At 42.9% G+C, this 27872-nt stretch overlaps 1 protein-coding gene across 3 annotated transcripts; it reads right to left on the bottom strand.

The window, feature by feature from the left end:
- Positions 1-91: 91 nt before the first annotated feature.
- Positions 92-27872, bottom strand: cluha (clustered mitochondria (cluA/CLU1) homolog a). Of its 3 annotated transcripts, none has more exons than XM_049576132.1 (27): positions 27540-27872; positions 20236-20429; positions 19591-19762; positions 17545-17688; positions 16373-16500; positions 16046-16200; positions 15462-15587; positions 13712-13859; positions 13527-13619; positions 12933-13367; positions 11452-11711; positions 10949-11367; positions 9909-10010; positions 7146-7246; positions 6897-7049; positions 6741-6803; positions 6407-6651; positions 5377-5461; positions 5135-5288; positions 4894-5033; positions 4730-4810; positions 4508-4633; positions 4260-4381; positions 4077-4170; positions 3847-3981; positions 3676-3749; positions 92-2416 (listed from the first exon to the last, which is right to left on the bottom strand). In XM_049576132.1, the coding sequence occupies exons 1-27, from the start codon at positions 27673-27675 to the stop codon at positions 2290-2292; spliced, it is 4212 nt and encodes a 1403-aa protein (XP_049432089.1). In that variant the 5' UTR covers positions 27676-27872; the 3' UTR covers positions 92-2289. The 3 variants fall into 3 exon arrangements, with proteins under 3 accessions (XP_049432089.1, XP_049432091.1, XP_049432092.1); XM_049576134.1 differs by having other exon boundaries at positions 11036-11367; XM_049576135.1 differs by lacking the exon at positions 27540-27872 and adding an exon at positions 26406-26510.

Here is a 27872-nt window from a genome sequence, read left to right as displayed (position 1 = left end):
CTGAAGCACGTGTGTAAATATATATATGTACCTGTACTGCTACATCTCCTGTCATTCAGGTCAATGTATGTCCTTCAGAACGAGACAAATGTTAGTGTGCCACCTTGTGGACACTGATGGTTTTATTTTTTACAGCATGATTTGGGGAGCAACTGAAAAAAGTCAAATTAAAAAGTGAAAAAAATACAGGATAAAAGAAACCCAGCAAACAAATCAGGAGGAGTAAAGTTATTCTCTATTATCACCCTGGTTCCATTCAGAAGCATAAATAATAGGCACAATACACACCACACTGTGCTATTGATGTCATGACATCATGTTTTAGGAGCACAATCAGGAAAATCACTGTAATAACTGATTCACCAGTCTGAAGAGCTCGCTTTTGTGTATTTTGTTTTTTAATACCGCTCCCTTATTTCCAGGTAATTCAGCCCGTACAGCAAGTAGTCCATCTTGCATGTCTTGTGCCAAGTACAAACTGCAATTTTCGAAAAACAATCAGTTCCAGCACCATCTCTCTATTGCTTTAATCACATACATTTAGACACGGCAACAATTAAGTAACAAATTGCCATGGGAGGGATACATTGCATGTATACAAGCGCAAGCAAACCTTTATCAGTCTTTTTGGTACATCACATTGAGGCAGCCCTTCTTTCGCCCACTTTTGGTTGTGCTGTGGACGTTTCACACGTCCGAAACAGCACGGGAAAGTGCACTAAATACTGCTCAATGAACAGACACTCCTGGCTGGTTTTTATCTCAGTTACATATGAAAAGATGACCCAACAATGGAAAACAAAAACCCCACCCATCAACAATGAATCAGTCACTACTGCCAATGTTGAGCACCTGTCCGATGATGAGAAGAGGTTTGGCGCCGTACCAAATCACACATGAAACAGATCAACAACATTGGTGGCCATGAATGTTTTAAGAAAAGAGGCATCAGCCATCCAACAGGTTTACTATGAGTAGAAAAATAAAGCATTTGGAAAGCCAATGTGCGCTCAGCCTCTATTCGAACTATGCAGCAGCAAAAGCGGCGACAACCCTGGCCGAAAGATTTTCTGTTGGGACTACACAAAGACACACACTGTCACACATACAAACATACATGCACATATTCTTTCAATGTGTAAAAATAGAAGATTGAACACAGCTAGTATATAGATAGATAAATTTACTGCCTAAACGTGGACGTTTCAAATCTGCGTTTTCCATAAACATTAATCAAGTACCTGTCTAAGTCAGATAGAGATTTATACATCTTTTTTTTCCCCACTTCTATACATTTTCTATAAAACAGACATGGCTTAAATTAATTTATGATCAACAGGCCTAAAATACCTTCTTAATTCTCCTGTGCGCTTTTACAAAATCCATTATATACTAGGAAAAAAAATCCAGCAACAGAAATCAAACTGGTTGAAAGCTCACTAATGTGTCTGTGTTGTTTTGCTTGCTTGGAGAAACAGGAACCATAGGACACAGCAGGCACCCACCTGGGATGTCGGAAGTACAAATGATAGAACGATTAAATTAATTAACCATCGGGGACGTGCGAGAGTGATGGGTGACTGCTGCAGAGCGGCTCAAAGAAACCACTACGAAGGGAATTTACATTCTGGAGCCCCACTTGTGATATCTCTAATTTTGGTGACTGTATTCAGGTTTTAGTGCACAGTAGAAAGTACCCCTGAGTTCTAGGACAGGGTGGGTGCTTTGTCATTTAGAGCACCGTAGCGGGGAGTGGCTACATGCCCGGGGGTCTTTGAGGCTCTTTAGGGAATGGCGGGGCGAAATGTGGTCCTAACAGTGCTGTGGGACGTTTGAGCTGAGAAGGAATATTGGGGTCGTATGATACAGTGGATAAGGCTCTGGTATACAATGTCATGGTCATCCTTGGTCTCCCTCCCCCCAGCTGCAACCACTCTTTCATATCCATTCACATTTCTAAGCAGCTAACACCCTGAGTGACTTCACGCCACCAGGTTCTTGGGCTGGGGATTTTTTCAGATTGCACGTAACATTGATTCTATGTTTGTACTTTCTCCTCCCTCCCTTCCTACCTACCTTGTAGGAAAGTCCCGCTCTGTATTCCTTTGTCCTACAGTTCATACAGTTTTGTTCTCCGGACTGCCCTGACCCATCCCTCCCCCTGTTTATTTCAATGCTGATTTAGACCTCTCGCTTCTCGGGTCCACAGGCTCAGTGACATGGCTGTTGCGTCACGGCCTCTCCCCGCCCCCCGTAGCAGAAAGTAGCTGTGTTGAGGGCATTTAGACATTAATCAATGGGGATTTTGTCCTCTAGTTCCAGTGGCCTGTCCTCAGCGGGCTCCTCACTCTTTCCAAGCTCCTGCAGCTGCTGCCGCCTCTGCACCTCTGCCTTCAGGTTCTCCAGATCCTTTTGGCTGAAATGCAACCCCAAGAAAACAAATCAATACTTGACTTCCTTTGAAATGTTTGGTATGGCTTGACCATTTTTCATTTATCCCCTCAGTCAGTGATGTTGCTGTCACGCATGTCTCCAATCTCTTGTAATGTACTAAAACCCACAGTCAAGTTCTAAATTAAATTTGACAGACAGAGTCATCATAATAAACTGAATTTTTTTGTAAAGCTATTTTCAGGGATATCCTCCTGAAATAATTTAATAAAATCAAATTTAAAACAGCTGCATAATTCCAGTCTTTGTTTATTATGTAATTCCTGTTGTGTCAAGAAAATATCAAAGGAATACTTCATGCCCAAAATGACCATTTCTGTATCAATAACTCACCCCATGTTATATTTATTTTGTGAAGAAAACTGTCTATCTCACATGGCTCTGCTGACCGAAGAATCCAAAAACTGAGAAAATTCTTGATGAATTTAAGTCATAGGGCACCACATTTAACAGCAGTTAAACTATACCAATACATCAGTTTATAAACTCTCACATAACTGGTGCAGTATAATCCAAATCCCATGCATCGAGTTACGTGCTCAGTACTCCAAACACGTGCTTTTTTTCTTAAAAAAAAAAAAAAATTAACAACATAAAACTAACTTTAAGTGAAACTTGAGTATGCTCTCTTCTAAGCCAGACTCCACTGACAAAAACAGTAATTTTACCTCACTGAACACAGGAGCTGCTGATCTACCTCTGCCTCAATCATTTAATTTATTTGTGTTGTTGTGTGTCTTTGGTGTTTTAAAGAGTAAGTTCAAATTTTCCAAAGTCACCAAATAACACTAACTAACTAACTAACTAACTGATCGAGGCAGTGCTAGACCAGCAGCTCCTGTTTTCAGCGAGTTAAAGTTGCTGTTTTTGTCAATGGAATCTGGCTTTGAAGAGAGCACATAAGTTTCATTTGCAGTTCAATTCCCCATCTAAAAAAGGCTGTCAGTTTCGTACTGAATATACGATTGAATAAATGAGACTTGGATTAAACTGCTCAAGTTGTGTGAGAGTTTATAAACAGACGTTCTTGCTATTATTAAAACACAGACCCCTATGACTTCAATTCATCAAGAATTTCTCAGTTTTTGGATTCTGTATTCATTAGGGCAAGCACAACACAGGTCTCTTCACAAATTCAACATAACACAGGATGAGTTACTGTTACATAAATGGTCACTGGAGTATTTTTTTTAAGTCTCTGCAGGTGTTCAGGGCATTATGTACCTGAGTGGTATAAAGATGATGCCGTTGATGATGTTGAGCTGTTCCAGGACACTCGCCATGCTGGGAGCGGTGAACTGCAAACAGGAGGACATAAAGACATTGCATCACTGTTTAATGGTGGAGCTCAAATAGCTGGGAGCCCAAAAGCACGTCCTGAATGCGAGCAGTCACCTTGAGGGGCGTGATGCTGGCGTTAGAGCCGTTCTTGTAGATCTCATTCATGGTTCTCTGCAGAGCTACGGCCTGTTGGGTGAGATACTTCAGGTACTCTGAGCTCTCCTTGGTCTTCTCATGTGCCTCGCCCATCTGAGAAGAGAAAAGAAACATTTCAGATATCATTTCATTGCGACTGATAAAGAGAAGTGTCAGCTCACAGCAGCGTAGAGTTGTGAGGGGCTCACCTGGTTCTTGTAAATGGTGTAACCCTCCTTCTCGTGCTGCAGTGCGGAGCGGAACTCAGCCTTGCTCTCGTAAACCCTTGCGACTAAATGATGGCTGGAAAAACAAGGCCCACATAATTTGAGTCATCATGTCAGACAGTATTATACCTACTATATGCATATGGTCAGTGAATCTCTCCCCACCTGAGGGCCACTTTGAGGGATCGGGGTCCATGGTACTTTGTGTTGATGGTCAAGGCGTTCTCCAGGAATCTCAGTGATAAATCGTACTCCATCACACCGTGCAGCACCAGCCCGATGTTACTCTGTGGAAGGACAGCCGAGAACAACAGTCTTTATTAATTCTATTTCAGTCTTCTTCCCATTGTAGGTTGGGTTTCACCAAAGACGTAAGATAGTTTATATAAATGTCAAGTAAAGACTGCACTCACGTCGAGCAGAGCCATCTCTGGGTGGTCCTCCCCGCAGACCAACAACATGAGGTAACGGGCGCGATACAGCAGCTTCAGGGCGGTGGACAGCTGGCCGTTGGCGAAGCAGTACAGAGCCAAGTGCATCTGGAAACAAACAGGAAATAAACGTGTTGGTTAAAAGGGACATAAATCATCTTTAGCAAGAGCTAAACATCTCCTTCATCTGGTGTGATAACTTACATATTCTTGAATAGTGTTGGGGTGCTCGATGCCGAGGACTCGTTCACTCATCAGAACAGCCTTTTGCTGGTTGCTGAGGGCCTGTGGGTAAACACACGCGACATTTAGCAACATATAATCAATGAGACACACAAAGTGAGGGTTGTCACCATATTGCTGCCCACCTCAGGGTGATCTCCCATGATATAATTAAGGCGTGCCAGCAGGCGCAGGCAGGCACAGATCTCTACATGCATGGCTCCGTACACGTTGTTGAAGAGGTTAAGAGCCTCGTTGATCAGCTCACAGCCCTCCTTCAGAAAACCTGGGAATGTAGAGAGAGGGAAGTCAGATAAAGAAAGACGTCGAAAAGATTTTCCACTCATTCTGTCAGATGTTATGTACGACTCAATCTTTTCTTTGCACCTTGCTGCACTTTGGCCTGTCCACTCTGGAAGAAGTGGAAGGCATCTGAGGCTTTGGGGTTCACATGCTTCACCACAGGGAAAATATTCAGGATGTCCTCCTCTGTAAAGGCAGGCTTGTGGCGGCTGTCGAAGTTGTACTCCTTTATCAGAATCTAGAAGGCAAACAAAAAGGAGAGGATGTTTCACGAAGGCCATTTGGTCAAGCACCATCAGGGTCACTATAGACTAAATGAGTGTTACCTGGATGCCAGTTTTGATTGAGATTTCTCTGAGCAGAGTGGTTTTCTGGAGGCCGTATTTCTCCACCACGTGGTCGACACTTTCACTGCACAAGAAAACATTTCATTTGTCACCAATTAATTTGAACACACAAAGTGTGTTTTTGGAAAAATTAAACAGTGATTCCAGAGAGAAGCAGACAGAGGGGTCTACAGTCTGTGTTTGAAGGATATATCCAGGATGTCAAACTGACTCAGCAGCAACAACAGGTTAAAAAGACAAAGATAGTTAGAAGCTAAAGCCGAACTACAGGCTACAGATCACAGTGTAAAAGTGAACCACCACATCACTGCTGATCGCCACACAAGACAATGAATATAAAGGGAAACTTTGCTGATATTGAACCAGCTGTGTGGCATCACAGTGTGTGCAGATGAACGGTGTTTGGCTTCTTCTCCGGAGAAAGTCAAACATTAATCTGCGATGACAGGGAGCTGGGTGAATATCAGCAAAGTCTCCCTGCTTCCTTTCACTGGTTCCTGTACAGCAGGGTCGGTCTTTGTTTCACTGTTATAATCATTACAAAGCAAAAGCAGCATGTGTATACATTCAGTAGGCTATATCTTCAGTAGCTAGCTAGCTAACCCTACACTTTTCAGGGTTTGATTTTGGTTTTGGAACAGGGAAGAAACGTTTATCTTTTTCCAACCTCTCCAGGTAACGAGTATCATTAATACGCGACGTGCCCCAGGCACAACATTTAGCTCTAAATCCACAAAACCAGCCTGACAATGCAGGAAATCTGCAATGACTGCATTAGAGTCGATGAAGCACAGCTGTGGTGTTGTTGGACCCTGGTCTGAGCCGGCCCGATGTTACGTTATGATTGGGCAGTCTGTGTCCTGGGCGGGACTTCACACAGGGTCAATTAAAACCTCACAAATTTAAATTTAAGACTATTTAGTGAATTTTAAGGCCATTTTTTTAAAGTTAAAGACTTGTTAAGGGCCTGCAGACACCCTGGTTTCACATCAACAGATGGGGTCCTCACCACTGTATGGTGAAATGATAGTAGCTCTGGGCCTCTGAAGCGATGTTCTTCCACAGCTCGCTGGGTGTCAGGCTGGCCCACGCCGTGTTGTCACCACCGCCGGGGACCCTGTTGCGACGTTTGCGGCTTTTACGGCGAGACACCAGCTCGTCAGGTGGAAGGTGGGCGACAGCATCGGGGAAGGAGCTCAGGAAGCAGTTGAGGAAATGGCTTACAGCAGCGGAGAGGGCAGACAGCTCCACACCCTACATGTGAGGAAAAATTTGAAACTATGTTACACGAAAATAAATGTGGGTTTGTTTTTGAGAGAGGCTGGATAATGTATGTTACCAACCTGGAGGTATGTCTTGAAGATATGTTTCGCACATCTGGTGATCAGCTCACTGATTCCTATTCTCTAAGGTATGGAAAAAGGGAAATATTAGAGTGACAAAACATAAATACAAAAAGCATTCGACAGTGGTGGTTGTATTCAGGGCTTTAGACTCACATAGAAGTGCTCCAGCTGGGCTTTGGCGGGGGTCTTGTCCACAAACTCCAGAACAGTGCCCAGATAGCGAATGTTGATGCCTCTCTGGCGCAAGGCCTCGGTCAGTGTGGCTCCATCCATGGGCAGAGCACTGTGATCCAAACAGTCTTTAACCTGATCATAAAACACACATACATGACTGTAAAATTAGACACAAAAACAAGATCATTCAAACCCTTCATGACGTGGATCTGGATCTGTGTCACTGACCAGCGATGGGATCTGACAGGACACCAGGAAGGCAGCAGCGTCTTTGAGAAGCTGTTTCTGCTTCTGGACATCGTCCGCGCTGTCGTCTGGGAAATGCACTCCTGGTTCAACAACACATGCAAACATGCTCAGTGCTTACATTCTCCCCTCAACACTTAAACGATCATTTGGAGCCAAATGTGCTAAAAATAACTACGAGCAAGAAGCAGATTAGATGCTGACAAATTTGACACGGCAGGGAGTGAAAATGGAACCACAGCTATCTTGGCTGCTCTTCTACTAAATGGTTTCATTATTTTCTAATCTTATACACACTGTTTCATAATGTTCTACACCTCACAACAGTCATCATTTCACAAATATATTCAGCTGCACACTGTCACCTGCTTTAATTTTTTTTGCCTCAGATTGTTTGGTCTTAAAACTATTTCTATTTGACTTCAGCCTTTTTCGTACATAATCTAAACCTGTCCTAAAATCTTCACCATGTATTTCTCAACCTCTGGGGGCTTTATATGTCAATGAGAACGATTATATTTGATTCTTCATTACCTCCTTTATATGGCTGCATAGCTCATTTCAACATCAGTAAAACCATTTGTAGATAAAGCCTTCACTGTCCATATGCTGTACAACTACTGTCAAGCTTTTCATAGGTCACATATTAAAGTGAATCTATTATGCTTTTCTGTATCTTCTATAATGTTACAGTGTCAGATGTTCATACTAAACGTGGCCAAAGATTCAAATAATGAGGTAAACATATGTAGTAGTGTCTGTCAGCATGAATCACACATTTCAGACTGTTATGAATTCTCTGTTTCCAATGTTTTTCTGCTTTTGAGACAAGCTGACGTCATTTAGTGACATATTTCTTTACATGGTCATCTGCTTCAGGCACAACACTAGTGTTTACCTTACAGAGTCTACGCTGCTACATAATAATGTCAGGGAAACATGTAAACTTGGTTGCAAATGTTAGTTTCTCCCAGATTTAGTCACATTCCTGCTGGAAAATATCTGGTTGTCAAGATTTTGGTTTAGAAGCTTTGATTGGTGATACGTCTTGTTAACCCTAACTCTCTGGAATCTGGCAATATAAGAACCATGATGGTGGGACATTCTGTCACTTCACAACTGTCCAAAACATGTGGTTTGTGCCAGGCGGACATGACTGCCAGCATTTTTTCATTATTGCAAGAAATTCCACTGACTCATTCACAAGTCAAAAATGTGTTTTATCTGAAAGAAACATGCAATATTTACATCTAAGATAATAGAAAAATAGTCAACCAAGTGCAATGATGTCCTCCAAGATAATATTTGCCACTTTATTTGCAGTAAACAAAGTTTGTTGTTGCATGTCCCCCTCAGTGTATATGGTGACTACGGCCCTGTCAGCATGCATAATTAGGCTACAGTTGTCTGGGTGTGCAAAGGTCAAGTGGCTGGTCTTGTCATAAAGTTTGATGGAGTGTCAACTGGACAATATGGAGATATTTGCATCTTGAAAGCCGGACTACAAATGTGGATAGACAGGGAGAAACACACGCAAGCCTAAGACGTGGTAAGATACGATATTCCTCACTATATGAAGTGACTGATAACAAGATCTGTATAATGGATTGTAAAGAAATTCATCAGGTTTTTATTTTTTAGACAATTTATCTGTATTTATAGCATGATGGGATGACAGCACAATGATGTGTGTGGTATCCTCGGAAAGCTCTAGTCCTGCACCTTCATATGATATGTGTGGCATTTCTGTGCGACCCTGCATTCGCAAGTAATCCATCTAAGAGTAATGTGTGTGCAAAGTTGTATGAAAGCTCTGTTATAGATAATTTTAGTCTAACTTTATCATTTTTTTTCGCTGTGAAAACATTGGACTACCGACAAGTGCTTGGCCTTGTTGGAAAGCTTCAATTCCCATGGGGTTAAAGAGTGCTGCTATTCTGCATTACAATCATTCCCCCAGCTGCTCATGCTGAAGACTTGGAACCAATCAAAAGCCCCGTTTCCACCAAACACGTTCGGTATGGTACCTTTGGAACCAAAAGTAACCCTTCAGACATGGTATCTAGACCCTAGGTCTGCTAGGTCCACTCCCTGTGTTTCCTCATCACCAGTGACACAGATGGAAGTCTGCACCTTGTTTATCGTCCACAGAACAAGGCTGCACGCCAACAGTTTCAGAACAAAACAGGATAGGCCGCAGTGAGAGTCTCTCTCCATATAGTAGGTTTGTGCATTTAGTCCTTCTAAGGCAAGCTCAGGGGTTTAGTGTTGCCGTAGTCCACAGGAACAACGCTTTGCAACATTTTATTTTCTCCTAGTGAGGATTGGGATATATGATGTCTTGGTCGAAATTAATATATATAAACACTTGAAGATCCCCTCATTACCGAAAGAGTATGACATATAGTAACAAATGTAATGGTCAAAGTTGTCACAGTGAAATTTAAGGTGTGTTGATTGATTCACATCGTCGGCTCGTACATTGAGTAACATTACAAGTTAACGTTCCACCTTAGAAGCTGCCGGCAGTGAATTCAATTTAATTAAATTCATCTAAGTAAATAAAACAGTTACAGTTTACTGATTAAACTCTCCACAGTATGAACAGTGGTTACATGAGCCTCAAACCAGCCACAACTCAGCCTTGAGAAAAATGTTAACATGTTCTAATAGAAAGCCAAAATAAAAGTATGAACCTGTAAATGAGCATAAAAGATTCCCTTTAATCATCGCTGCTGTGCTTACCTGGAGAGAAGATATCAGGGTTGAAGCGAATGTCAAACGACGTGTTGCTGATGGAGCCGACTGCCTTGCAGGCGTTGAGGACGACCTCGCGGCTTTTGGGATCTGTTTGTGATTAGGACCAAATACAAGGAAAAGGTGGAAAACTGTTAAAAGTAACGGCGACAGACACATCATGGCAACATGTCAGTAGAGAGAAACCATGTCCACATTCAGCCACCGGAAAACTAAGAGAGAGACATGATGCTCAGACGCAGTTGTTTGCTTTGGTTCAATGATATAAAGACACCAATTTGATGTCACTTCCAACTCTCTGTGTGATCACTTATCTCATTAATTGGTTTAATTATCAGGGACAGTGCACATTAATAGACATTTAATGTGCCAGAGTTGGCCCAGAGGCTACTTTTCATCCGCAGTACTGAACAGATGTCTTGGCTTTTGAAATGTCAAGACAGCTGATCACACAATATGGATACTATCATTGATGTTGTAAGCATAAAATAATGATTTAATAAGCTCATTGTAGACATGGCCTTTGCCGAGTACCCACCACCGATTCAAAGCAGTCGACGAACACACACAACAGATTAGATTTAAGATCAACTGAGCAGCACACAAATTGTTGAACATGAGATTATTTCATCGTTCCCCAACACATTTGAGTTAATGAACACAGCAGCTGATTATTCAGTTTATTGGGTCATATCCCACAGCAGACGCATCACAGACGGGGACATTAAGAGATGGGTTGACTGGGGGCCGACACTCGTCCCCACTGCAGGCTGAGGACTGAGCAGGGACAGCTAGCCTGGTGGAAAGAAGCCACTAAAGCCCAGTGCTTGTATTATAATGCTCTATGTGATACTCTACTACTCTACTGCTAAGGACACACACATTCTCTACAACTAACAACAACAGAAAACAGTAATTGGTTTAATATCACTTCTCTGACAAACACTACTTTGTCTATGCAATCATCCACCAGAGTAGCTCTCCCTGTGACGTCCTGGCCTCACGTTTTGGGGTATTTTTGGACGTACCAATACAAGATCCATCTTCGGCAACTAAGGTCTCCGCCAGCTCTTTGGCCTGAGCTAATCCTGGAATACTTTCCTCAAGCTCCTTACCCTCCAGTGGGCTCTTGCATTCCCCGTTCTGAGTGGCTGCTGGTTCGAGAGGCCCGTTTGTGGCGGGCTTCATGGAGTTTTCTTCAGCGTCAGTTGCTGCCTGTGAGGCAGCAGAGGTGTCTGTCTGGCTTGTACTGTCCGTGGAGACCTCTGTTGCACTGGAACTATCTGATGCAGTGGTCTGTGTCTGTGTCTGTGTCTGTGTCGTGTCGGTGTTGCTTTCTGTGGGTGTTTCCGCTGTTTCTGTGATGGCGGGTGTGTCAGTCTTAGCGTCCTTGTTTGCTTTCTGTTGCATGAGCTGTAATGCTGCCATCTTCATGAAGAGAAGATATCTGCGGAGACACGGAACATTTAACACATTTAAAAACTCTTCTAATGGTGGAAATGTGATGACGCACACCAGCGCAGACACCTACCTGTGCTCAACAAAGGCCTCTATGAGCTCTTGGCGTAGACAAGCCAGGCGGTGGCGGTGCTGGCGGGGGAAGCCTTGGCGCTGACTCTCTGGAGGAAGCTCCTCTCCATCCACAGGCAGGAAGTTGAGGTCAGGAGGGAAGGTACGAAGAAGGTCTAGTATGTAGTGTCGGCCGTCATTTCCGATTATGCCCTTACACTCGACAGAAGAGCACAGCTCTACTGTCTCGTTTTTCTCGTTCAGCACGCTGTGTCTCTGGACCTAAAATTTACACCCAGTGAACAGAAAAATTTACTTGTTGGAGAATCAAAGTATTAAAAAGTAAAAGTGGATTGCTGCTACATTTCAACAACAAATCCATTTTCTTGATTTTCGTTTCTTATTCTTTATCAAAGCTGGCTTCCTGTGATTGTGTTAGTTGCAGCAGTTAATGATTGCATTGAAAATAGGAATACTGAGATTCTTTTTTTGCAACCTTCCTTTTTTATACGTGGGTGTACGTCTTTTTATTTATATGTTTTTATTATTTCTATTTGTGTATTGGTTTTATTTACCCTTTTATTTTTGTGGGTTTTCTTTCTTTCACTGACTAAATGATGATCTGCATTGACAAAGGATGTATTAACACTGCTTTTTAAAATAACAACTCTTAAGTATTTCCAGTCAGGCCAGTGAGAATCCTCCTCCTACTACTACTGAACATAAAATGTGGTTTATTGAACATTTTACACTACTTGTTGAACTCATTACAGTATAATTATTTTAGAAATAATGCATGACTGATATGTTTTAATTAACATTTAAAGAAAATGTGCCCCCTGCACTACTACAAAGTACCTCTAGGGGCATCTGCGGCTCAGGAGGTAGATCAAAAGGTCAGTGGTTTAATCCTCAACTCTTCCAGTCCGCATGTCAAAGTACCCATGGGCAACATAAAGAACCCAAAATTGCTCAGTGTGTGAGTGTTTGAATGTTTAAATAATGAGCAGGTGGTACCTTGTATGGGAGCTTCAGCCATCAGTGTATGAATGTGTGTATGGGTGAATGTAGCATGTAGTGTTAATGCGCTTTGAGGGGTTGGAAAGGCGCTACACAAATTCAAGTCCATACCACTTACTTTTTAAGCATACTTCCATGCTCAGGCAAGTATTTACTGCAGCACGATGTGTATATGGGACTGACTTAGGATAAACTAGAGCGCCCTTGTTCATGTCGCCCCGTATTAAAATGTAATGATGTAATGGTGTGATTCATTGATGTGTTTTTTGGATATCAATGGAGGACACAGAGGAGTATGCTGTGTGAGGGATTGGCTTCACAGGAAATATTTATTAGTTTTGATTCATTATTGGTGTCGGTCTTTTCATTGGATGTATTGACAAAAAAAACAGAATAACAGCAGACTTATCATTTAACACTAAAAATATGCACTGTGAATACACATACAGTCAGGTAAGCAGATACGATCGCCGTGTTACTGACCTTGAGTGGCCTGCTGGTCTTCTCCAGCAGCTCCAGGTATTTGCTGTGAGACACAACCGTCTTCCCAAAGTCAATGGAGCCATAGATGACGCTCTGCTCCTGCTCGCGCTCCAGGATACCAGGGATGATGGACTGGGCTGTGACACGGTATCCCCTGTAGTCCACCACTACTGTCCCCAGAGTGTATAGACCCTCCACGTCCACTGCCCCATAAGCCCGCACTCCATTCAAATCATTGGTGGGCGCAGCGTGGGCGGCGGCATCTCCACCCAGCTCGCGATAGTGGTCCCGTACATCGAAGCCCAGGCTGAAGAAGATGTTGTTCCAGATGAACATCTGCATGCGCGTTTCCTCGCCGGGGTTGATGGCCATTACGTTGCCATCGATGACTGCCATGGCGCCTCGAGTGGCAGCTGCTGCAAAGTCACTGTGAACCTGGAGGAGGAAAAAAAGGAGGCATTAGTGGGTTAAAAGAAGAAGCTGTTACACATTAAAAAGTTACACACTGACACATTGACCATTAACAGAGTGAGTCAGCAGTTTGTGTGACTCAGCATCATCTGGTCTCTGCTGTTAAATGTGTGAAGGCGGTACCTTGAATATTGCCCTCTCCCTCAGCAGGCGCTCAGGCAGGTTCTTCCGCGGCAGCTCTCTGGTGGTCTGCAGCTCCTCATTCCAATCTCTGGTCTGAAGATAAAATCAGTACACAAACTATTAACACTGTAAAAACTTTACATTACTTGTCTGCCTGATGTGCTGCAGTGGTCAGCTGTGCCCACCTGTCCAGGTATGTGCTCCTCATAACCCAAGCGGGAGGTGTAGGCATCCTCAGCTCGCACACAATCCATGGCGTGGTCTACCTGCGGAGCTGTCCAGCTGTACACCTGGAAGGGCGTGGCTATCCTCTCAAACGGGTGTCTCTGGACCCTGCAGCAACAACACATTACACAGTTAAAAAACAGCATCATATGGGTGGTCTTCTTTCATACACATCACCAACATTATAACCAAATGAAAGACTAGAACCACTGAGTCCTGACCTCATTTCTTATATTTATTTTGTCTTGTTTAGTTTAATTTTTTTTATTGTGCTTTGAGACTTTGACCTCCTGTCCAGGTCTCAACAATAAAAAAATGTATTCTCACCTGGTTAAATAAAGTTAATGAATGAACTTTAGAGTGATCGCAGGACAAACGCACAAGAGTGAAGAAGAGAAGCTTTTGTACAGCACAGAGGACAGATCTGAGCAGAGAGACACTGCGCTATAGTAATGGTGTGTAACTAAGTACATTTACTCAGGTAATGTACTAAAGTATACATTTGAGGTACTTGCACTTAACTGCATTTACATTTTATGCAACTTCATACTTGAACTGCGCCACATCTCAGACACAGATTGTACTTTCTACTCCACTGCATTTATCTGACAACTTTAGTTATTTTTCAGACAAGTTTTTCATACACTTCCTGTGAGCAGTATTATTTGAAATAAGTACAACCTTAAACATCTACAGCAGTAAAATGCATGATACACTGATGCAGCAGTAGCATTACTCTAAAAACATCATGCTTTATATAAAACAATGTGGGACTATTTTACTGCACTGACTGTTGCACCGCCTCACGACGCCTGTGTCTCAGATAACCACTTGCATCTGAACACACCACAAAGTCTACATGCAACAGCCCACTAGTACATTTTGCGCCTGTGTGAGAGGAAATAACTCCATAGCAGCAGGCGGCAATATTCTGTATTCGTCATTCAGAAAGGGAAACCAACAGGATGGATTCAAGATGCTAGTTAGCCACTTAGAACATTAACAACACTGCCTGGTGCTGAAAGAACAAAGGATATTTACCATGTGCCAGCAAACAATAACACAAACAATTACGAATCATTTCTACTTCAGAGCTCGATGGCAACAAAAAAAGAATCTTATCTCATATAACAAGATTGTTTTGATCTCATGCCTTCTTGACTCAAGTGTTTTGTTTACTTTCCTCACTTTTGTTTCTCCTCTTGTGCACTGAGCTGAACTGCCAATCAGAGTGATTTCACTCACCAATTGGCTCCACCGGCTGCAATGCCAATTTAAAATGCTGAATCAGCCGAGAAAAAGCCAACAAGGGCCAACAAGGGCAAACGGTGTGTGACCCACTGCAAAAACTACAGACACTCACCAACAGCCTGAAATTGAGCAACACCTAACTGCTGGTGTGGTGTGTCAAGACCCTTACTTTTTCTACTTTAAGTACATTTGCTGAGAATACTTTTACTTAAGTAATGGATTTTTACTTTTAATGGATGTTCACAGTTTGATATTAAGTACTTTTACTTCAGTGAAAGATCTGAATACTTCTTCCATTGCTGCTGAGGTATTACAGGTACATTTTCATCCTGCCACAGAGGATGAGCATCAACTCTGTCGCTCTGAATTGCCCCAATACAATACAGTCATTCAGTATGAAGGGAAGTTGACCACTGACAGGAGAAAACAATGAAGGGAAGCTGAGAGGGAAGTTGTTACCTTTTCTTTTGCAGGGCAGTGAAGTTCTTCTTGAAGGCAGGGCTGATCTGGCTCAGCAGCTCCACCAGAGAATGGCTCAGGAAGCTGGGATTGGCTGGCTTAGGGTTGAAGGTATAGGTAGTAGATCTGAAATAAACACATTAATATTATTATTATGATTTTTTTGTAACAAGTCTACTAACTGGAAACAAAATTTTAACAACTAAACAAGCCTGAACAGGAAGTAGTTTCCCTGTAGCAATGTAGGTCTCCCAAACTACAGAACAATAAACATGACAGGAGCTTGTAATAGCTGATATCAAGTTGTTAGAAACAGAGGGATAACCCTGCTCCACGCCATGGTATCTCTCCCACATCTACTTTTGAATGTAATCCAATTGTGTGACCGATAAGTCCTTGTTGGCATCTAAAACTAATCCAAAATTAGGATCCTGGAACTGTTAATGCCAAGTGACTGCCAAATGCTTTGTGTATATACTACGTATGAAGTGATTATGGGGGCTTAAAGGTGGAGAGTCCACTGCAGTGAAAACAGGGAGCTGTAATGAGATACAGAGTTGAAATGAGCTGAAAAGGTGACTGACTGGTTGAGGTAGAAGCCGCGTGTAGAGGCGGTGACGCTGACATGACGCTCCTCCACAGTCACGATGTACAGGTACATGAGGTCACCGTGCATCTTCCTGTTTCCTGGTGGAGGGTTCCAGCCACTCATGGTCAGGACCTTCAGGCACTGCATAGGCTGTTGGAGGTGTTAAAATCATTGGTCAAAGGAAATACATTTAAAAAAAATCAGTCTCTTATTCCATTACTGACACTTAGGGTATTGTTTGTGTAATCACTTTCTATTTTCACAAAAATATGATTTCTCCAAATCGGACAACACGTAGTGCCCGAAAAGCGCTGATACTCACCTTCCAGTCCTTGTTCTGTGGCTGGAGGGGCACCAGGGGGCGATCTTTGCTGCCGGGCAGGATGTGCTCTGGGGGGGTGCAGTCGATCTGCTCCAGCTCGGTGCCCTTTTTCTTCCGCTTACCACTATCTGAAGTCACATAAAAACAAGCGCACTGAATGTCTGCAGTCCACGATGCTATTAGGGGTCTTAATCACTAGTTTCATCACGATACAATATTGTATCAATACTTTGAACAATATGATATATGCAGATATCACAATGTCTGTCACGATACGATTTCGATTCAATTCAGCAGCCTGCGACTGATGAGATGATATCATGTGCCCATTTAACACAATCAGTTACAAAAGAAGCTGCCACCCCTTTCTTTTTTGCTTTTAACCATAAAAGAAGAAAACAAATAAATAATTGTAAATAACTGTAGCCAGTTAATTGCAGTAACGTTTCCTTTAAACAGACTCAATGAAGACACATAAAAACATGAGTTTCACAAATTTATTAAATTTAGCTCAGTAATAACTGTCAAGTTTCATAGACTAAACAACTGTTTTGTGCTAGTAACCCACTATTAGCTCAGGCACCTTTACAATGCATTAATTAGCCTAGCGGCTAGCAGACTTTTCCTCTACTAATAGCTTAAATTACATGTATTTGGTAAACTTTTCTTACTCAGTAATTCATCCAGTAGTTACTCAATGCAACTTCTGACAGAAGAGCACGGTTAAATTGCCTGCATGGACATTTTCTTCGTCTAGCAGCAGCTGATGTCACCATTGCGAGAAGTTAGAGATGTGAGATAACCAGCTAGGTGCTAGGTTCATCTTGTCTTATAAGTATTTTATCTTGTAACAGCATTGTTTACGTACAGCGTGTGCTTTGTCTGTTGACCTGTCTTTTCTCTGAAATCCAAAATATTTCCACACTGCTGATTTATTTCCAAGGGGAGAGTAAATAAATCAAGGCGTATCCTAAAGACGATGGGATGGATCAATGTTTTCACTTGGTATTGCTGGTATTGGATCATTAAATCTATGCATTAATCCAAATCAATGAGTCGTTACACCCCTTGTTACTACATTCATGCGTGACACTGTACATTAACACTGTACCAGATGGCTGTGCAGGACACAGGCTGTTCATCTACCCTTAATGTCTCATATGGTGTCATACCTCCGAGGTCTCCATCAGTGAAGATGCTGAGGAAGGACAGGGAGTTGCAGTCCACCCCGTTGTAGGCGTCTGAGGGGTCCAGACTTTTCAGTAGGTCTCTGATGTGACGCACGTGGATGCGGGCCTCGCGCACTGTGTAGGGCTCTGGAGAGAAGAGAGACAGGAGAAATGGAGAGGTTATAAATAGCAGGCAGTGAGTGGTTTGACGTGTAACAGATCAGCCTAATGGACACTTCAAATGAACGACAACTCAATTGTGTTGAGTCTTGTGCCAGCAGCTACACATCGATCTCAACAAGAAAGATATTGTATCACGCTGAAGATGAAGGGTAAAACATCGAATCCAGAGTGTTTTTAATTTATGTTTAATGTTTTTAAATTACTACACAGTAATGGAAGAAGTACTTGAATCTTTTAGTTAAAAGGGACAGTTCAACCCAAAATCCAAAACACATATTATTCCTCTTACCTGTAGAGCTATTTATCAGTCTAGATTATTTTGGTGAGTTGCTGAGTGTTGGAGATATCGGCTGTAGAGATGTCTGCCTTCTCGCCAAGAAATACATTTGAAAAACTCAGCAGTAATATCTCTTACCAGAATGACCATGACCCGGTTATTCAAGATAACCCACAGACCTTGTCATGAGCAGTTTCATGTAGGAACTATTTTCTTTCTATCGACCTACACCTGCTAACCAAATCACTGCGTAGAGGGAAGCCTGCATTTACTGCTAGCTCACCTAGCACCACTGAGCTAGCCAACGTTAAAGCGCAACCACTCATTTTCATATCTCAACACTGTCTCGAGCACGAGCTTCTCCTCCATGAGTAGATACTTACTGTTTTGATGTTGCAGATGGAAAATGTGGAATTCAAAGAGGCTGTAGCCAAATTGCAGGCTGTCTTTAACATTATCTTGATTCAGTTTTCACGACTAAAGCTGGTTTTAAATGCTGATAAAACTCAGGTTATGCATTTCTCAAATGTTAGAAAGAGGCCTGTCAACTCTCCTGATGTTCTCACTGCACGGGGAAACAAGTTAGAGGTTGTCACTTGTTATAAATATCTCGGTATTTAGCTTGATGACTCCCTTTCATTTAAACCTCAGGCTGATAATCTTCTGAAAAAGCTGAGGCTGAAGTTTGGGTTTTATTCCAGAAACAGGTCCACTTTCTCCTTTGAGACCAGAAAAGACTGGTTGCTGCTGGATTACAGTGATCAGCTATACATGAATACATCTGCACGTTGTTTGCACATGTTAGATCCTGCATATCATAGTGCACTGAGATTTGTTACAAACTGTGAAGCCCTCACTCATCATTGTAGGCTTGATTCCAGGGCTGGTTGGCCATCTTTGACCGTTCGTAGGCTCAGTCACTGGTGTTTGTTCATTTATAAAGCCATGCTGGGTAAACGCCCTCTGGCATTTGTACTGAACAGAGATCTAACTGTAGCTTCAGTCTGAGATCTCAAGACTTGGTTTTGCCGCTGTTCCTAGTGCACGGACTGAGCTGGGAAAGAAAGCTTTCATGTGCTCTGATCCTCTCACTTGGAATAACCTTCAAAAAGAGTTAAAACAAAGTGAACGGGTCTCTCTGCCTGATTTTAAAGCTCTCAAGGTTGAATGAATCGGTTGGGTCTTGTCAGTCTGTGGAGGTGTTCTAATATTTCTGCATGTTACTGAATATCTTTTATGTTTTTTTTATTGTGTGGTTGTTTGGCTGTAACTTTTTTTTATGCTGCTGTCTTGGCCAGGTCTCCCTCGTAAGGGATCATTGATCTCAACAGGACAGGAGAGAACGTCACTAAATGTACTTTGTCACTCTCCACATTTATCACATTCTTTGTTTTCCCAGTGAAGACAGTGACTGTGATTACTGTCTCTTAAACGGGTAAAATTGCTCTACATACTTTGCTAAAGCAGCATTAGTAATGTGATCACAGCTTGACCTTTTTATAAGCCGTGAAGGAAGCTTTCATTTTCCTTTTTGCACCACCACGAGCAGACAAACCCAAGTATGAAGAGAAAAAATATATGACTCTGACCTTCCACCACTTTGAGCAGCGAGCCCTCCTGCAGGCCCTCGATGGACTTGAGCTCTGCAAAGTTGTCCAGCACATTTCCGTCCAGCTGCAGTGAGAAGCAGGTGCGGTGGCAGGTGTCCTCGCGGTCCATCAACACCTGATGGATCTCCTGTACCATTTCTTGGGGAGAGACCTGACGGAGGAAAGGGAGGGAGGTAGAGACAAGTCCAGCTTCAGACTGATTTGTAGCTTCAGATGTATAACCTGTTTTGTTTCAGACAAATTGTCTTTATTTTCTAGTTTGAAGGTGGTTTGCTTGCATATTCTTAATGATAACGCAGCACAACCCAGTGTTCAGACCAACAACCAGTACAGGTTCCATCTCATATGATCCAGGTATGTAAGTTTAAGTCTTAGACCTATGAGTTTTATATTATGAGGAAGGATATTACAACTGTTAAGTTAATATGGCAGTCATTATTTCCTTCTCTGTCATGACACACTGCAGGTAAATTGGGAAAATATCCAGTTCAGGTAACAAGAAGAACATGCATTTATTCGACTGACCAGCAGCCTCCTTGAAATGAATAACAGAGTTCATTTTTGTAAGCAGTGCTCTGTACACCTGGGCTAATGAACGGCTGCCTGTGAAGAGCTAATCCTTACCTGTAGGTCAAATGGCTCTGTTCCAGGTGCCTGGATCTTAACAGTGAAGCCTGTGTCCTGGATCACTATCACTTCCTGTTCGTTAGACTCCTCTCCTCCATCCGCCTCACCGTTCCCATCCTGCTTTGACTTGGCCTCCTCTGTGTGCTCGTGAGCCCCGTCACCGTTCACCATGGCTGTATCTGCACTGTGCCCTGCAAAGGAAGAGACACACAGGCTCATCAGTGAAGCTTCCACCTAGCGATGGAGTTAAAGGAGCAGTCCACCCACGAGATGACAGTTTGTTTATCAGCTACCCGCCCTGTGCTCTGTTGAATTTGTGAAGAAGGCTTTGTTTTTCTCGCATGCCTCCAGGGAAGGAGGAATCCAAAAAACGGAGAAAATGCTTGATGAATTGAAGTCATAGGGGTCCACATCTAACATTTGGTTTACAAACTCCCTAGCAACACATGCAGGAGTCTAATTTGTCCAGTCGTATGCTTCGTACTTCCCAAACACATGTATTTTTACTAAAACCTTACTATTTAAAACACTTCGACGCCTACGAGTAGCGTGCCTGGGCTAGCATGTGTGTTTGAACTCTGCTCATGCATTTCAATGAGCAGAGTTCAACTGCGGCCACTTGCCCAGGAGGTTACTCATCCGTGTGCGAGACTGTTTTTGCAGAAGTGTTTTAAATAGTAAGCTTTTAGGGAACATGCTTGTGTTTGGGAAGTACCCAGCATACAACTGGATAAATGAGACTTGGATTATGCTGCACAAGTTGTGTGAGACAGTTTGTGAATGGATGTTTTGAAATAGCTTTGCTCTTGATAAACACGGATCCCTTTACTCCAATCCATCAAGAATTTTAATTCATCATGAAGCATAAAACAAAAAAAGTTTCCTTCATGGATTCAACATAACACGTAATATACAAGTTCTCAGTATATGGGTGAAGTATTCCTTTAAATCTGACATTTAGGGCATTTAAACCACCTTTACGTAAGTCTGAAACAATACAAGCAGCAATCTACATTCTTTAATGAGTATCAGAACAGCTCCACTCTCTAGGAATCGACAGCTGCCGTTAAATAATCTGATCAACAGGGAGCACCAACTTAAGATGGTCAGTCGAGCAAAGCAAGCCGTCCTGACAACACACCATCAGACATTTCTACAGAGACGCTACCTGGCAGCCATGTCACAAACAAAGCACACAGACCGAGAGGCTGGATGACCTAACCGATAACCTCATAAAATATTTATGAATGAATGAACAGAGCCGACAAAGCTTAGGTACAGCATGTTAGGGCCGTGGTGTTCCTATATGTCATTCAACCTTGCAGAATACAGGCAATAGGATCTGGACCTTGTGGCATCACAGAACAAGTACAAACTCTCCTAAAAAGTTGAAACTAAAACACACAGATCTCATATCAAAAACATGAAACTAAGCAGTGTTTCATTTCTGCTGATCTACAGCAACCTACTGGAACCAACACTGTTGCATCACCAGAGGGAATTTAGCCAGAGAGCCTTGAGAGATTGAATACAAAAGATTTCAGCATTCACAGGAGGGAATTACTGGTCACTTGCCTGGCTGATTGTAGCAAATATAATACCTGCAGGCAGCTAAGAAACCATTCAGCAGCTGCCGTTACTCTTTTGTGAACATTCAATCTCTTACATGACAGTTACTCATTATCTTTATATAACAAGAATGACATAAAAAAAATCTGAGCTCATGAATGATCTCATTATACGAGGTTTGCATGCATTATATTTTCCAGAGTGAGTAACAGTTAAGGTGAGAAGAAAATGACATGAATAAGAATGAGCCTCCCGGGAGCATTGATTCAAAAAAGGCAGGGCTGAGTGTGTGGATGTCTCGCTGGGACACAACTGCTGCCAGCCAGTGTGTCCTTGGTCACTGTCAAGGGTAAACAGCGTCAGGGTTACTGAAGAGAAGGGGGCCAGAGGGAGGGGTGGAGCCTCATAACTGGACCACGACCCCCGAATGCAACGAAATGGTGGAGGAGCGGGGGAGGAAGCACAGGAGAGAAAGGCGACCAGCCACGCTCTGAATAACAAACACAACAGCTTCAGAACACACACACACAAGTTCACAGTGTTAGAACCATTAGAGAATGAGGGCTCGGTGTCAAGTGCTTCAGTGAAGCTGTATTTGTTTTCAGTATCAGTACAGTATCAGATCTGAGCTGAGGTCATGTTAACAGCTTCAGTTATTCTCGTTCTTAGACCTGCAAACCTAAGAGAACTCTAGTCTGTTTCTTCAGCTGCTAAATGCTCCACTATGTTCACCAGCTAGTCTCTAACTGTGTCCGCCTGCTGTTCAGTGCTGAGAAAGTAGCGCACAGTGGGTTTTAGGAGCTAAATCCCTGGAAAACGATGCAATGAGAGCAGTGAAAGTGAACCAAAACAGTAAAGTTGTGGACCAGACAGCAAGAAAATGAGCTGAGTCACCCCTCTCACTTTGTCATTTCATAGAATTATACTATTTAAATGTTGATTATAGCCAATTTAAAGCAACAGTGTGTAGGATTTAGCAGCCTCTAGTGGTGAGGATTGGAGAGTGCAACCAGCTGAAACTTTTACCATGTGCCAGGCATGAACTCCTGCTCTAGATTCCTTCACTGTTCAGTGTTTACAAGGTTTTTACCAGGAGCCGAATTATCCGCAAGGGTCTCTTCTTCTCCAAAACAAACGGGCAAGGTGATTAAAACCAATAAAAACGGTTCAGCTCATCATGGAGGGGCTGCTAACTGTGGTGGCTAATGCTAAAGCACAAATGTCCCCATCTAGAGCAAGTGTTTCGTTTGTCCGTTCTGGGCTAATGTAAAAAAATGGCGGTGCATCATGGCGATCTCCGTAGACGAGGACCAATTCCCTAAGTAGATATAAATGGTTTGTTTTTAAGGTAACAAAAACACGACTATCCTTTTTCCCCCAGTGATTATACACTATAAGCAGTGGGTCAGTCCAAACGTGCGACATGGTTCAATTCTGATTGGACCTCAAGCGACCTGAAAAGCTGTCTTGTTTGTTAAAGAACACTGGATTTCCATCTCAGAGCTTTTATTTTGAAGTGCCATTTCCTGCTGTAGAGTAAATAACTAACAGACAGCTACTTGAGAGAGACAGCAAACTAGCTCGACGACCTGGCCAAACACAAGTCAACACTAAATGTATTAAACTGTGTGGACCTTGAACTACTGACTAAGGAGAAATCTGGACCCCATGGCTGGACCAGTTGGGAACCACTGTACTAAAGAAAACATACTTATGATATTATATTCCATTTATGTCAAAACCCTCCTGAATCCTACACATTGGACCTTACAGTTACCATACTTCAGTGACCTTTTAACACCGTCTTTGTGGTTTAACCCTGAACTTATTCCAACAAATTGTGGTTCAGTTATAAAGGACAAAGCATGGAGGTGGTGTTTAATGAGCAATATCATATACAACAGTTTAAACGTTTTAGCTTGTAGCATTCGCCACATTAGACAGGCAAAGGTACAAAGTGCCAGATTTCAGACTGTGATTGATGAGGCAATCCAGCTGCAGCCCATGTGTTGCAAAACTGACCCTTTTGCTTTAATGGAAGAAGGTTCAGTGGGAAGCGGGGAGAGGGGAATGGTGACGATCAAAAGTAAACAGGACAAATCTCATGCCTGCTATTGTTTTAAAGGGAAGGAAGAAGACAAGCATAGAGATTTTTCCTTAATGCATTTCCTGTTGAAATGAGATACGGTGGTGAGATATAATATGGTGGTGGTTGAGGCTTGAGCGACACAGCAATTTAATCTAGTAGGAGACGCAGGAGTGCCCAAAATGTGATATTTCTGGTTGGCATTTTTTATCGTGGGAAGATACATAAACCATCACAAGGTAACCAGACAGGAGTGCTCAAGATGAAGGTAAAGAACCACTGAAACAAGAACACCGATCAGATAAAGACAGAAGTGAGGTAAAAACCAGACACAATGAAACTCTACAGCAAGCAAAGGTTTACACTGTAACTGACCCATCTGCCTTCTGACTACACTTCTCTGAGTCAAACTGCCAACTCATAGTGATCATTCACATCAGCTTCTTTCAGGTGATGTAATGCTTAGAAATGCAGCTCTCTCTGCTTCTCTTGAGAACAACAAAATAATAAATCCAGCAGCCAGCTATCTATCCACTCTGAGGCCTTGACATGGGGACCCTGGCTGCTGCCATGGCAACATTTAGCAGCCAGACAACCCTGAAAACAACAACAACACACACACGGTCTGTCTGTAATCATGTTTGCTGCACCACACGGAGGAAACCTCCTGGTGGACGGACAGAATCTGAGTCATGCAATGGGATTTCACTGCTGCAAATACTGAATACAAGGACTGTTTGGCATTATAAACATGAATCACTGAATGAATGATAATATTAACATTCCCACATGCGCCTTGTGACATGAAGCTGCATGAAGATGACAGAAACGGAATACAAAAGCTTTGACTGTGGACTGGTGAGGAAGACAGAGCCAGAAGAGGTGTAGTGCCAGGATGTCAATGACTCCAGAGATTATCCAGGTCACTCTTCACCCAACTGGAGCATTAAGCCCCTTAAAACACCTAACAGTGACCCTTGCCTCAATCTGTCTGCTCTGCCATGTGCTGCTTGTATGTCCTGATACAACTCTGCACTGACAGCCCAGTGGTAACTTTGGTATCAGACATGTTTAGACTATCAGTCCTATCCCTGTCTCTCATATGTGGCAGTTGAGGGAGGTTGCAAGTAGGATGCAGCAAATGTGACCATTTTCATCACTAATTCTGGGTTAATTTGTTCATCATTTGGGCCATAAAATAAGAATGATAAACTTTAAACACAGAAAGAACGAAATGAACTAACAGCCAAACACTGGGCACATAGTAAAACAGGGTAAGACAATTAAAATGTCATTAAAATTAAGTAAAATCCCTGAAATGCAATTCTAAAAAAAGCAGGTTTTTAAAAGAGATTTAAAAGTCGAGACACTGTTTGCAGCCCTGATGTCCTCAGGCAGGTTATTCCAAAGTCTAGGAGCTCTGTCTGCAAAGGCTCTATCACCTTTCTGAATTAATCTGGACCCAGGTACAACAAGGAGTGACCCATCTGAGGATCTCAGGATGAGAGAAAGGACGTAGGGCAACAACAGATGAGATAACTTGGATCAAGGCCTCTCAGGGCTTTGTAAGCAATCAATAATGTTTTAAAATCTATTCTAAAGGCAACAGGTAGCCAGGGTAAGGAGGCAAGGATCGGTGAAATGTGGTCATGTTTCCTAGCTAGAGTCAAAATCCTGGTTGCAGAATTTTGGATGAGCTGAAGACGGATTTTTTTTTTTTTTTTTAAGTAAGGCCAGAGAGCAAGGAGTTACAGTAGTTTACCTGAGTAGCTATGAAGGCATGGATTCCAGATTTTTTAGTGGAATGAAATGGTCTTATTTTGAAATGTTTCTGAGTTGATGGAAGCAGGATTGATCCATTGGTTGCACGTTTGTCTGAGCGACACCAGGATCCTGCAATGCTGCAAAATGTCCATCAAACGCTCATGACAACCTCCTAAAGTGCAAGATTAGCTTGCTTGTTTTAACCAACCAACCTATCATGATGAAACATTACTTTTGTTATCACATAAGTCACAGAAAAGCACCGTATCACCACAACTGAGAAGCTGGAACTGGAGAATATGTGACATTTCGCTTCAATAATGAACTTGATCCTAACCATTGTTCTGTCCATTGGCTGATCAATTAATGGACTATTTGTTAAAGAGCTCAAATGGAGCATCCACTGCTCCATGTGGGCTCGTGCACATACATCATCCAGCCACATAACCAGCAGAATTCAACAGCAACCAGCTCAGCAGTTTATCCACAAAGCAGCACACGCTCATCCCTTCACAGATACAGCAGTGAGACACTTTTCTTATGAACTGACAGGCAGAGACAATTCAAGGTCCCACATGTCACTGACACACACACACACAGACACTGCAGGACTGACTCTAGAAGTTGTGTAACGTTAACTTCACCGGCTGACAGTCCGCCTCCCTGTGTAATCTGCCTCTACCGACACCAGTCTGCTGCTGCTCGGCTGCGAGCCGCCACTGTTACTTTTATCTTTCCGTATACTCACCTGCTTTCACGGCTGCTCATGTATAATTAGCGTAACCTTCCCTCTCACTGTGCATGCACCATCATGACTTTTTCTACGACAACCAGCTTCCGCTTCCCGGTCGAGGAGGGACACTCGATCTAATCCTCCCCGGCGGGGAGGAAGGGGGGCCGCGTACAGTGTTTACCAACCCCCGCCGGCTATTCATCCAACTGTCATCTCTTAAATTGCATAATAGTAACAAAAAAAACACCCAACGTATCTTTCACACAGCTTATCGGACATCATATCCGTTAGATAAAGTCACACCATGTGTACGAACCCCCCTGTGTTCATGTGGAGTGTGTGCAGCTCCACTGAAGGTGACCTTCCACTGACATGCTGTTACCGAACATGTGCGTCAATACGAGTTAGCACAACACGAGCTGGTGCAATGTGATACGTGAACAAATCATGTGCTACACAGCCGGTTTGTGTTTTACCAGAAAACACCAATTTTCTGCTCCTTATGCTCGTGCTTGGGACTGAAGCGACGCACCGTTTGCGACAAGAGCGGCAGCTTGCTAGCTAGCTAGCTATCTCGCTGGCTAGCCAGTTAGCTAACTAGCCGCATACTCATTTATGCGGAGGCTAGTGTTAGCATACCAGCTAACTTTTTGGGGGGTTAGTCTGGTGTGCCTGCAATGTGGGTGTAAAGCTGGAGCACATACTTATAGATATGACCCATGGATGTAGAAATGGATCAGATCCAGTGGAGACTGCTAGCTTGCTACTTAGCACACATGAACAGTAGCAAGCTAATTAGCGGATGCTGCTAGGTGCAAGGTGGACCCTCTAAACTTGGAGAGGCTACCAAGGAGATGGTTGGGAGGAGAAGGGGGTGCACCCCACAGACCACCACCTTGGGTCTGAGGACTTTAAAGTCACAAAACAAAGCATGGAGGTAAATGTCATTAGCTTTGGTGGATGGTATGCAGAGACACATGCAACAAAATATTAAATAAACGACACTGACAGCAGGTAATTCACATGGATGCTGGCTATATGAAGATGTATGTGTCAATGTGTGCATTATGATATGTGTTATCAGTGTGTGTGTAGTGTGTGTTAGGTGTTAAAACAGCAGATATGCATCAAGCTGCTGCAGAGTCTCACCACAACCGCAGGAATCCTTCAGACGTGTCTTGCTGGATTCTTTGCCGTCCTGGGCTCCATCCCCGGCTTCATCCGCAAGATCAACCGGATTACAGTTAGGCACTGACGCCGGGATGTCATCTGTCTTGCTCACCATGGTCGGCAGTCAGTGTGGCAGCAGAAATACCCCAGCAGCGGTGTTTTAAATATGTTCGTCTGTAGTAGAAATACAAAAATCTGCTTCTCCGGCTAACGCAGGCTAGCTGGCTACATGCGAAGGGTACAAGCTTACAAAAACAAGTCTACCGAGGAAGGACAGTGCTGTACATGGTGCTGATCACACGTGGTTTTCTC

The sequence above is a fragment of the Epinephelus fuscoguttatus genome, linkage group LG5 (assembly GCF_011397635.1).
Source record: "Epinephelus fuscoguttatus linkage group LG5, E.fuscoguttatus.final_Chr_v1".
NCBI classification, from domain to species: domain Eukaryota; kingdom Metazoa; phylum Chordata; class Actinopteri; order Perciformes; family Serranidae; genus Epinephelus; species Epinephelus fuscoguttatus.
This window is presented reverse-complemented; position numbering and strand designations above follow the sequence as displayed.